Source organism: Rhinolophus hipposideros, assembly GCF_964194185.1.
Source record: "Rhinolophus hipposideros genome assembly, chromosome: X".
Taxonomy (NCBI): Eukaryota; Metazoa; Chordata; class Mammalia; order Chiroptera; family Rhinolophidae; genus Rhinolophus; species Rhinolophus hipposideros.
Window position 1 is genome coordinate 23,043,091 of NC_138046.1, and position 13,411 is coordinate 23,056,501.

The 13,411-nt window shown below is 39.5% G+C and overlaps 1 protein-coding gene across 1 annotated transcript in view; it reads left to right on the forward strand.

Moving 5' to 3' along the window:
- GPC3 (glypican 3) overlaps positions 1-13,411 on the forward strand; it is a 459,086-nt gene that overhangs the window by 322,303 nt on the left and 123,372 nt on the right. Inside the window, exon 5 of the mRNA XM_081043127.1 lies at positions 4,105-4,230. Coding sequence (XP_080899253.1) covers positions 4,105-4,230 — 126 coding nt within the window. The remainder of the gene's footprint in view (positions 1-4,104; positions 4,231-13,411) is intronic.

Below are 13,411 nucleotides of genomic sequence, written 5' to 3' on the forward strand. Positions count from 1 at the left end.
TAAATTCATCTGAAATATACTATGTACACACAGGGTGCAAAAAAATGTATACACTTTTAAAGACAGGAAAACTATATTAAAATTGTAATGCTCAAGATGTACCAATAACAACAGATGAATACAAGTCACGTTTGACGTCTGCAATGACAAGAGGTGCTCAAAGTGGTTCCCATCGGCGTCCAGACATTTCTGATTATGGCAAACTACTGCTTGAGCATAGATAACAGCTCTTAAAATGTGTATACATTTTTTGGCAACCCCTGGTATAGTTAGTATATTTCTATGATATAGGCTCATAATAATGGTCAGCCAAATGGCTAACATCGTGGGAGGATTACTCTGTGCCAGGTACTATGCTAAACACTTTACATGCATTTGTCTCATTTAATCTTCACAGCGACTGATCATTAGCTTCATTTTACAGGTAAGGAAACCAAGGCTCAGAGAAGTTTAGAATTTGCCTAAGGTTTTACTGCCAAGTGAGGGAGTAGTTGGCATTTGAAACTCATGTGAGTCTGACTCCGAAATCAGTGCTCTTAGCTGCTACTCCGAACAGGTTTTAAGGGGCTGTTCTGAGAATCCAACCACCATCTAACATGGTTGCTAAATGAACTGTGTTCTAAATTCAAACTAATGAATTCAGAAAAAAGTCTTCAAAATACAGCCTCTTCCTAGGTACATCTTGTATGTCCCGTGACAGTAATGAGTACCCTGTAAAGTAGGATGGCCTTTTATTTCTCCAGGTAACCTTGTTTGAATTTCAAAGAGATTCCCAAGTTCTAGAACATGATGACCCAGACTGTGTTCACATTATTCACATTCTTTGTGGTTTTTGACTTTTATCTTGACCTCACCAAGTAATGTCCTTTCAGGTCTTATGTTTATTGCAGCCCCTCACCCCCTTGATATTTAGATAGACTCTCTGAATCCTCTCCAATTTTTTGATGATCTTTATGACCAGGTAAGAAAACATCAAGAGTTGGGAGGCTGGGAGAAGTTCAGAGTATTTGGGGTTGTGTTTTTTTTTTTTTTTAACTTCTAGGGAAGTCAAATTGGAAGGCTTTGCTATGAGTTCAATTTTTCTTGCTATGTAGTATGTTGGTGAGAGAGAGTGTGGAAGGAGGAAGAGGCTTAAGGGAAACACATTCATTAAAGAGAGGGGCTATCGTTTCTTATAGACTAATGGCCATATTCCATTTCCTCATGGAGTAGGGAATTACTCAGCCTTAGCCTTTAGTGTTTCAGTTTCCACTCTTGGGAACTGTATTATTACCTTGTAAAACAGAGTTATCTCTCCTATTAGCGTTAATTGAACCCATCTTTTTCTTCTGTGAGAAACCATAACATTGACTTTTTTTTTTCTGAGCCCTGTGTTAAGCCTCTTCACTTTGGAGATTGATGGAACTCCGCCACTAGGAGTAGGCGATGAGGGGGTTTGAGCATAGCAGGAAGTGTTGGGGTATCAGGAGTTATACGTGTCTCGGTAACCTCTCTCGAGTTGTTCTGTCCCCCTGGCTTTACTGTGACCCAAGCCTTTGTGAAGATGTGCTGAGTATTGTAAGCTCTCTCTTTCTCTTTTAAATCATTAGTTGAAATGAATTGTTTTATGGTAATCAAATGGAAAATGACATTAAATGCAAGAATATAATTTCCATTAGTATTCCTCTTTGGGCTAGATCTGAGAACAACCCCCAGAAGGCATTTCTGGGCTCAGGACTCCCACCAGTGTCCAAATGAGATTCAGATCTCTGGCTCCTCCAGAGGCCTGTGCATCAGGTCAATCCATTGTACGCCTGGAGACCATGTTGAGTAATTACTCCACTGCCAGCAAATTCCCTGAGCAGAGTCTCCGAAAACCTCGTAGAGACTTAAGATAGTCATGGATATGAACAACTCTTTAACTTCCTTTCTACCAGGAGCATTGCTTTAGAAAACAAAGAGTATTTTATTTTTGTTTACCACTGGACACCTATTACATAGATGTTTTAGTATTTCTTTATAAGCATATTCACTTCTCTCCAGTCTTTCGCGTTTTATTTTGTGTGTCCATGTACAGCTAGAACAAGATTAATAGGCAGGAAGTTTGGATGGGTACTTAATGTGTGTGTGTGTGTGTGTGTGTGTGTGTGTGTGTGTGTTTGCATATATAATATGATAGTGTGCTCTCTCTGTCTCTGTGTGCATGTGTGGCTCACACACACACACACACACACACACACTTATTATATATAGCAGAAAAGCCAAAGCAAATAAAATATACTAGGATCTACTCCCTCCTCCCATAGGAACCACAATATGCAAAGAAACCTTCCTCCTCTAGCAGTTTCTCTGACTATATTGTCAGGAGAATTTCATAGAGCTTATACTGCTCTGTGTCCTGCAATTCTGATCTGCAACTATTAGCCATAGCCTACATGGAAAGGGGCCATCTCTAGGGTAATAGCATTGTAAATTACAATGAATGCACTCAATTACACTCAGAAACCAAAAGATATGTAGCACTCCAGTGTGCCTTGTAATCAGCACCTTTGAGAATGTATGTAACAGCATTCTGAACAAAAAATGGAAACTGAACGTGTTAGAAAATGAACATTGGAATTAAATCTTCCTTCTGATAGGAACAATACCTTATATGGCAGGCAACTTTTTTCTTTTCTTGTTTTGTTTTTTGTTGGGGACATGATGTTCATTCTTTATTCATTTTTTTCCCTCAAATTTAATTTTATATACATGGAATCACATAGTATTTAGTCTTTTCTGCCTGACTACTTTTACTCATGATGATGCCTATGAAATTAATCTATGTTGTTGCATGTGTCATTAGTTAATTCTTTTTCATTACTTTATTTTTTTTTAATTAAAGTTTATTGGGGTGAAAATTGTTAGTAAAGTTACATAGGTTTCAGGTATACAATTCTGTATTACATCATCTATAAATCCCATTGTGTGTTCACCACCCAGAGTCAGTTCTCCTTCCATCACCATATATTTGATCCCCCTTACTCTCATCTCCCACCCCCCACCCTCCTTACCCTCTGGTAACTACTAAACTATTCTCTGTGTCTATGAGTTTTTGTTTCTCATTTGTTTGTCTTGTTCTTTTGTTGTTTTTGGTTTATATACCACATGTCAGTGAAATCATATGGTTCTCTGCTTTTTCTGTCTGACTTCTTTCGCTTAGCATTATACTCTCAAGATCCATCCATGTTGTCACAAATGTTCCTATATCATCTTTTCTTACCACCGAATAGTATTCCATTGTGTATATATATACCACAACTTCTTTATCCATTCATCTATCGAAGGACATTTTGGTTGTTTCCATGTCTTGGCCACCGTAAACAAAGCTGCAATGAACATTGGAGCACACGTGTCTTTATGGATAAATGTTTTCAGATTTTTTTTTGGTAGATACCTAGGAGTGGGATTGCTGGGTCATATGGTAATTCTATTTTTAATTTTTTGAGGAACCTCTACACTGCCTTCCATAATGGCTGCACCAGTCTGCATTCCCACCAACAGTGTATGAGGGTTCCTTTTTCTCCACAGCCTCTCCAACACTTGTTAATATTTGTCTTGTTGATGCTAGCCATTCTGACTGGGGTGAGGTGATATATCGTTGTGGTTTTTATTTGCATTTCTCTGATGATTAGTGATGTTGAGCATTTTTTCATGTGTCTATTTGCCATTTGTATGTCCTTTTTGGAGAAATATTTCTTCAGGTCCTCTGCCCACTTTTCAATTGGGTTATTTGTTTTTTTGGTGTTGAGTTTCATGAGTTCCTTGTATATTTTGGATATTAGCCTTTTATTAGAAGCACTATTTGCAAAAATCTTCTCCCATTCAGTTGGTTGCCTTTTTATTTTGTCGATGGTTTCTTTTGCTGTGCAGATGCTTTTAAGGGCAGGCAACTTTTTTCTAATATCATTTTATTGATTTAAAAAACAACTAAATTGTGGCATGGTAGTGAAGAATGTCTTTCAAAATCATTTATTGCTCTAATCAGCCTGGTAGAGCCTTTCTGTCATGCTGATAAGGAAATTAAATTTTTCTCACACTGGGTTTACTTGCCTCTTATGCACAGATGTTTTCTTTTTCTTTCAGGGAACTAATTCAGAAGTTGAAATCTTTCATCAGCTTCTATAGTGCTTTGCCTGGCTACATCTGCAGCCATAGCCCTGTGGCTGAAAACGACACTCTTTGCTGGAATGGACAAGAACTCGTGGAAAGGTAATCTTCTTTGAATGATAAATATAGCAATATTCAAGGAATAATCATCATATATTCATTTCAAGGTTACTTATGTCATCTTTCTGCCTTTGTTAATTTCACAAGAAAAATTTTAGGAGAAACATACACGTGAGCATCTGTGACATGCCAGATGCTGTCAATAACTCATAGCCCTCAGAATTTACAAACTTTGAAGCACGTAGAGAATGATGTATTCAGGAGCATTCTACAAAATATACAGCAACTCTTTTTTGTCTTTGGCTTCTTCAATCTCATTATGTGAGTCCTTATTTCTTGATTTATTTGAATAAATCATATTCATACTAATAGTTATCATTTATTGAGAGTTAACTCCATATTAAGCACCATACTAATGCTTGTCTGTATTAACTCTCTTTATCCTGACACCAATCCTATGAAATAGATACTGTCATTCTTTCCCCATTTTTAGAGATAAAGGTAGAGGAGAGAAGAAGGGGGAAGGATAGAGGAGAACTGTTTCACTGAGCAATTTTACTGACATGTTTGATCATTTGAATGTTTGTCGGTATAATCTGTGTTAACATTCATCATGTATGAAGAATTTGCTCATTGCTAGAAAGGAAATAATATACATATTCATTTATTCAGCAAATGTTTACTGAGCACCTTCTAAGTGCCAGTCATCTTGAAGTAAACAGGCAAAATTTCCTGTCCTCCCAGAAATTTCATTCTAGTGGGTTAATGATATTCTTAACTGTTGCTTTGCATGTGTAAGGAATAGCTTGCAATTAAGGAATTAAATCAGGAAGGTAGCATGCTTAGGAAACCCCGTGGACTTGATGAACATGCTTTCAAAAATGTTTATACAAGTGGTAGCATGTTTTAGAGGAAAATACAGAAGAGACCTAAACTCGAGCGCTGAATCTTTTTTCTTTAAATTAAAATGTATTGGGCTGACAATGGTTAGTAAAGTTACATAAATTTCAAGTGTACAATTCTGTAATACAGCATCTATATCTCACATTGTGTGCTCACCACCCAGAGTCAGTTCTCTTTCCATCACCATATATTTGACCCCGTTTACCCTCTTCAACTATTCTTCCTCCCCCCTTACCCTCTGGTAACTATGTACCATTGTCAGTGTCTATACATTTTTGTGTCTTTATTTGTGAGTGCTGAATCTTTCGTGGATTAGTTGCTTAACCAAGAGCAACTGGCTTAACCTCTCTGGGCCTTGGTTTCGCCATCTAAAAAAGGATGTGGTTGAATTAGAGTCCCTCTAGCTCTGACAACATGTGTTTTTTTTCCTTATTGATTTATTCATTCATTCATACCTTCCACATTTCTGTTTTAAGATACTATATGTTAGGCATCAAGCTAGGTGCTAGGGATATGAGGGTAAACAAGACAGGCAAGTTACCTACTTTGAGGAGCTTACATTTGAGGTCAAACCAATAGCAAGACATAGGGTAACAAATCATGATTTATTATGAAATTAATCAGCAATGTAATGCAGTGGTCAGAGGAAGGCTTTGGAGACAGACGAACTTGGGTTTTCATCTCAGTTCTGCTACATACTGTGTGTGGCCTTGGGCGAGTCACTTAGCTTACAATGTCTCACGTTTCTTCTCTGTAAGGGAAGGGCATCTCACAGAGATATTGTAAACTATTATGTGAGGTTATAAATCTAAAGGCCCTAACAGACTGGCACATATTGGAAGCTCAATTCATGTTACTTCTTTTCTTTCTCCAATCCCCCTCCACACCTCCTCTTCGCAATACAAAGTAAAACACTCTTGTTTCTTAACTTCCTAGCTGTTTTACTGACCTAGGACAATGGAACGAGGTGCTAATGAGACTGAAGTGGCATGCCAGGGCTGGATGAGGCACTGAACTTGCATGGAGATTGACTTCCCTCTAGCAAATGTGACTCAGGGTGGAGGGATTAGTGGCCCCATGCAGCCCACTCCACTCTGGAGAAATAATGTGTCTTTATCATCCTAAAAGCTCATCAGGTACTGAGTAGAATCATGAAAATGTACCTATTATGACATATTTTTTAAGTTGTCAGAGAAAAGCAGTTGATATTTGGTTTTATAAAAAGCAGATAGATGCTTTAAAACAGGTATAAAGAATATAATATTTAAAAGGAAAATGCTCACAGGTCAAATATGTTTCTTGCATGAACTTGATGAGAAACCATCCCAGTGACTTGCCCACTGGTATGTTAATATGGTGAAAAATGAATACTTCCTGAATACTAATTTGTTTTAAGCAGCATCTCTTTAACCACAGTCTCTTACTGAAAAAGAAATTTCAGTTTGCAATACATTTAACCAATGTAATCGATCATTCACTTATTTACTATTTAACCAATATCTGAGCACCTGGTATCAATCAGCACTAATACTGTTTTCTTCATTGTTGTAGTTATTTGGAGCAACTGTTGTAACCAACTGGATATATTTTCTGATACAGCAGATGATCCAGTTTTAGTTCATTCCAAAGAATTTCTTCCCAGGCCTACGTCTTTTGAATTAGTGGGATGCCCTTTGTGATTCAGTCCTAAGCTGGTCTTGATTCTCCTCTACCATGTTGTTGGGCTGGAGGGGCCTGGATCCAGATGTCGGCTCCAGAATATTTCTGTTTTCGTCTGGCTCGCAGTTCTACATAGCCACTTCTGTCAATTATGAATCAGTATTCATTTTGCATTTTCTCAGGATGACTCTGGGACTCTCAGTGGAGTACATGGGTCAGCTGGCATTACAGAATGAACTCAAGATCTGCAGGGGCAAATTGCAGTGAAGGTGACTCCTCTCTTGCCTATGCAATCTTGATTCCCATTTCACCTAAGAAATCACACATACACACACACACACACACACACACACTGAATTCTCCCTTATTTCCACTGATCGGACAAGTCCTCCAATGTTTATAATGCCTCTCTAGGATTTCTGTGCTTAATTGGAAAGGCAGAAGCAGAAACATACAAAGCAATTATTTCAGTTCTTAAAGAGTTTTGTTCTTGTCTCAAAACCTAGATGTTGCAGAAAAATAGGGTAAGGAGACTATTTTTCTCTCTCTTCTGCTGGGTTGGAAGAATAGACAGTGGCAGGCATATCAATAAGTGAAACTTATTGACAGAGAAACTTTAACACTCAATTCCTAACATTTGCAAAATAATTTTTAAGAAAAGAGATGAACAAAATGGCTTACTCACCCCCTATCTTCTAGGAAAGGTAAGGGGGAATAGTTGATTCTCTTTTTATAATGTAATTATTTTAAGAATGCTATGTTTTGAGGACTTAGGAGTGGGGGGAGAGACCTATTTCTAGCACTACCAAGTCTTTCATTGGTTTACATAGCAAAATGGAAAGATCTTCAGAATCTTCAATTTGGTGATAAAGGAATTAAGTGAAGAAAAGACCTATAGGCTGGAGTGTATACATATTCAGACACACATACACATGCACAGCTCATTCCAATCACATCAGAACAGGCCAGTGATATGCAACAATTGCTATATATAGCTCCCAAGCTCTCATGCTAAAATAGGTTGTTAATTGTTTGTTGTTTGGGTTTTGTTTGGTTGGTTTTTGTTCTTGTGGTGCTGTTTTAGATTTATGTGGTAGCTATTCTGCAGAGGGCTCGAGGCAGTGTACATGCAACTTTAAATATGGGATAGCCAATGAAAGCACCAGTGGGGAAGCAAATACATAAAATAAAATACAGGGCCAAGAGGAAGGAGGCACAGGAAGGAAAGTAAACAATGGAGAATGGAAACCATATTCAATGGCGTTGAGTCAGGTGCTAAAGTCATTTGATTCCGAGCCTGTTTAGGCGCAAGGCAGACTTAAATTATGCTGAAGCCAAGGCTCAATAGCCCTTCTTAGCTGCCCCTGTCATGACGGTTTGCAGGTTAGAAACTGAAGTACAGTCTTCAACATCCCAGCTCTTTCTTCTTGTAGATCGTTCTTCCTTTGCCCCCTATTCTGCAGGAAGCCCTGCTTATGAAAGGCTGGGAGGAGAAACAGAGTATTTGTTTTATCACTATCGTCACAGTTCTTGGTCTCCCTCAGACATTTTTGGATTTCGTTTCATTTCATTTTCCTGAAAGCAGAAACATGACACTTCATTCTTTCTGATTTGGGAACCTGCTATGTTGGCCCGAGAGTATGCCCTAGATGAAAAGTTCTGAAATATAATACTGCTCGTTAGTATGACAGTTTATATCTTCTGCCTTACTTTGGGTAAGTCAAGATTGTTCATAGAAAGGCTTTGAAGGGAAAATGGATAATGTAGAAAAAAGCTTAATTTGGTATAGCATGAAATATTTATGGCAGCTAAAGATTTTTTCCAATCCTGATAAGGTAAGACAGATAAGTTTTGTGTGTACCCCCCATGTAATAATCCCTCCAAGGGCTTAGGGTAGCATATTTTTCATAATACATTTATATCAAAATTAGTCTTTAGTGACAGCTATTTTTCAGGACCTACTCTATGGCAATGAAGTGACATTTATCCCTTAAGATTATGGTGTCACATATAGTACCTCTACCTTCAGACCTCAGTAAAGAAAATCCAGCTCATCCTACTGACACAGCTTAATATGGCGTGCCACATTTAGAATGGGCTGTACTTGTAGACCGTCATGTCTGAAGTAGCAGGAGGGGACATTTTCATGGCTTATCATTGACATCTGTAGCCACTTGTTGAAGGCCAGATAAGTTATTACTTTAAGCAGATTGTGCTCTATTAGTGCTTATGCCAGCCCCACCTGTGTTCAATGGGATCATTTTGTTACCGTGTTTCCCTGAAAATAAGACCGGGTCTTATATTACTTTTTGCTCCAAATGACACATTAGGGCTGATGTTCAGGGGATGTCCTCCTGAAAAATCATGCTAGGGCTTATTTTCCGGTTCGGTCTTATTTTCGGGGAAACACGGTATGTGGAGAGCATTTGGGGGCCTCCAAGGCAGTCCCCAGCAGAGCCATACCCTCAAAAAATAAATATCATTTCACAATTTCCTCTTCAAAATGTGATTCTGGAGCGGTAAGGCCTGTCTCTTCTTACTACCGCTGCTCCGTGCACCAGAGCTCTTCTATTTTAGCTGGGAAGGCTTAGAAGATGGGTCCATGAAGAACTGTAACTGCTTTGAAGAAATTATTAATGTAACATGCTAGAGCTCCTATGCCCTTTAAATATTATTGCCTCCTTCAAAGCAGGTGCTTTGGTAGTTCACAGACTGATTCCCCTGATGCTGCCAGTCCTCAAAACATTAATCTCCATGTTCTTTGGGAAAAGCCTCGAGGGCACATGGCCAGTTCCTGTGGCCTCCAAGTTGGTGGCTCTCAGCCACTTGATCATCAGTGGTGTCGGCTGAGGATTAGAGTAAGAAAACCCTGAGAGGTTAGGAAACCTGAGCCTGGTGATAGGTGCATACTGGGAAGAGAACAGTCCTTAGAATGATATAGATGGAGATTGTAATTCTGGCTCCAACACTTACTGTGTGCTTTGGGCAGGTCATTTAACATCAAATTCTGTTACCTTATGTGTAAGATGCGGATAATGGCTACTATACAGGCTGCTGTGAAGATGTGCTCTGGCACGTAGGCGCTGCATACGTGATAGGTATTGTTGCTGCTATCACATCAGTATTGTGTGGCTGAACAGGCCAGGGGGGTGTCCAGAGTGGGGATGAGACGGTGCAGTCCATTCTGCCTGCAAAGGTCAACTGGAGTTTATGGAAATATCTGTTACTCTTGGGGAACCAAACTGTTGAATGGGGCAGTTGACCAAGCGGGTTCATACCATTTGGGGTCCATTTGGGATTAGAGGATGAAATAATGGGGCTGTATATTTCCCGTGACACTTAAAACTTGCTTTAAATGGGGTTTCCAAAGAGGAGTTCCAGAAATATAATATTTTCAGTAATGTCAGAATCATGGATGGACACAGCACGGTTTGGGCTGTATACACAACACAGTTTTGGTAGATTATGAAACTGAAACCTGTTCTTACTTTATATTCACACCTGAGAACATATAAGGTAGGTGGAGAATTGATTGAAGCAAGGCTTCTGGACAGGACAAGTCTCCTGACCTTTTCCTAATAAGATGAGTGGTACCTTTAGTGATACCAGTATCACTTTATCAGAATGCCTCTGATTTCCACAAACAACACACTCAAAACATTTCTATCTAACTACTGTGACGCAGAAGAGTTATTTGTGGTACTTGGTCACTGAGCATCAAAGAAAACAGACTCTTGAGACTTGGAGTTTGAGGGGCAGGGAGAGGTCTATTAAGGATGCCTCTGTCTTGGGAGCCTCCTGCCATCGCCCTGATCTTAGGTCCTTCCCGCTCCTTTGGTGCTGTGACCGTTATGGTTGTAATGGTGGTTTCTCTCCCCTGTGGGCCATAGGAAATGACCAGCAGGTGTCACTTCTTTACTGACACTGGTCCCACTTCATCCCCCAGCATATGAGCTTTTGGGGGCTCCTTTGAAAAAAACTCAGCTCTCCCATTTTTTGCCCTTTCTTCCTATACTTAAGCAATTGCAAAATATTGCTTGAGTTTCTCTGATTATTTTTGCTGATAGAAATATAACCAAGGCATTGGGGGTTAACAAAGAGCGCACAGAGGCAAATTTCAAAATTACCTGGCAATCATAAGAAGCATCAGAGTAAAGGGTTTCAGCACACAACTTTGGAGTCAGCAAGCCTGGGTTTGGATTTCTGCTGCTGGACATATTAGCTTTCTCTTCTCTGAGCCCCAGTTTCTCCATATGTACAGTGGAGTTAATCATTTCCCCCTTAACAGATTGTTGAGAAGATTCAGGGAAATTATGAAACGCAGGGTACAGTACAGTGTCTGGAACACAGTAGGTCCTCCAGAAATGGTAGCTATGATTGCTCTTACTCGATAAAACAAACCTAGAAAAAAAAATGGCCATTGTAGTTCTTTGCTGGAAGATAAATGGAGTTAGTCCTGAGTTTTAGTTCCCTTCAATAATCCGTGTCTTAATTCTTCAGAAACATAGTTTCATCTACTCCCTCTCATTTTTATCTTATTTCCTCTCTCTTCTGCAAAAACATCAAAGTCCCCATCCCTGGTCCTGGTTGGTGCAAATGGTGCGGTGGGCATTTGAGTCTACTAGGGATCAAGTGAGAGTTGTTTGCATCTAAAGCAGGGGTGTCAGAACTGCAGCCCACGGGCCAACTGCGCTCCGCCATCCATTGTTAATTGGCCCGCAGCAAATTCCAAAAATATATTTAGTTTACTTAAATAAACCAGGTGAAGCAAGACGTACTTCACCTCGAGTGAGTGGCCCGGCTTTTTGTGTATTTTACCGCATATGGCCCTTGGTAAAAAACGTTGAAAAAAGTTTGGACACCCCTGCTCTAAAGGTATGTACTCGCTGGCCTCCCTCCCTTCATCATCTTGTTTTATAACAAAGACAGTTTCAACAGTTCCTTCTAGGACTTCTTTACAGTGATTAACCTAGGCAGTCTTCCAAAATTACTTACACTGGAAAGCAGGATCGGTCTAGTTGCAGGTCGGATCTAGTTGCCCTGTGCTCTAAAGTCCTTTCTGTCACCCTTGGGTTAACCTTTGTTCAAAAGGAGGAAGAGATCATTAAAATCAGTCATGATTTCCCAATTTCTCAAGCCAATGGATTTTATTCTTTTACTTGAGTCTGGCTTTCATCCTTGGGTTTGTCACCTTTATAATGAAGTTTCATTTCCCTGTGAAGGAAAACTTATTTCAATTTGTAGCTTCAGGGTCACAGGAGCTTCCTATTTTTTTTTTTTGGTTCCCTCATATTTTACTGATCCACATGTTAGATAGATTTTAAACCACCCTGGTTTGAGCCACTCATTTGCCCCTTTCTTCCAACTTCTTACTTCAGGGAACAGCTTTAGGCTCAGAGCTGGGATGGGTCCCTGTTAACAGGAGCCAGAGTAAGCCATTGTCACCCGTGGTTGGGATACACCAGCGTTGTGTTGGAGGGACATATAGGGGTTGTGCTACACAAGAACTCAGGCTGAAAAGCTAATTCAAAATATTATTAGGGCGGACTAAAACAAGGACCATGCTAGAAGGGGCCAGAAAAAGAGCTGTTGGGCTGGCTTGCCCCTACTTATCCTTAACTCAGTGGCATCTCTTCTGAGGAGCTTGAATCCTCCTGTTCCATGCCCTAGTCTGGGTTAAGGACACCTCAGCATGTAGGTGTCCCTCTAGCATATCCCCAGTTACCCTGTATTTACAAGTCTGTCTGTTCTTCCACTAGTTCCTTCAAGGCAAGTACTGTGTCTTGCATCTGTATTTCACATTGTTAGTTTGCCTGGCAGAGAGTAGACTCTCCATGTTTATTGAATTCAATGGATGAGCCGACAAACATACTTGTTGGTAACAAACCTGAGTACGAGATGTAGCTTCCCCATGGTATGTCTGTGTACCTTTGGGCAGGTTACTTAATCTCTCTGTGTTTTGTTTTCTCCTTCTGTGAAATGGGGAAATTAACACCTCCCCTGCCTACCTCATAGGGTTGTGAGACTTCAACAAGAAAACGCATATGAAATATCGTTGAAAATTATGAAGCACCCTCCATTTATTATGTGTTAATGTAGAAAAATAGATCGGATATGGAGGGAATTGCACCCTGAGTAAATGGAAGTATATGTTGACTAATTAACGCAGCATTCCTGAGTTGTCTCGATAAACACAGACCCTTTAGCAGCTTTCTGAGTATCTCTGTACATCTCTCCAGAACTATTACTTTTTATTTTTTTTTCCTTAAGCAGATCCACCTGTCCCCACAAATTCTATTTTTTAAAAACTTGGTCCGTACTGCTGAATAAACCAATTGGCCCCAGATAAGGAAATACTTTGAGGGATTGGGAGCATCAATTTAAATTAATGAAAAATCTGAGTGACAGCATTTTAAAATAAATGCAGCTTTATTACTTTTAAACACATATAATAACAGTGCTGGGAATAGAATTTGGAGGAAGACAGCATCAGAGAATCAAAGCAAATAAATGAAAGTCATTGATAATGAGGCTATTGCTGAGTGAATGTCCTGCTAAAGAAATCATCCAACTGGCTAATGTTCCACTGGTAAACCCATTTACTTAAGAAACTTTTTTTTTGCTTCGTAGACATGAAGAGAGTTCCATTAAAAATCCCTAT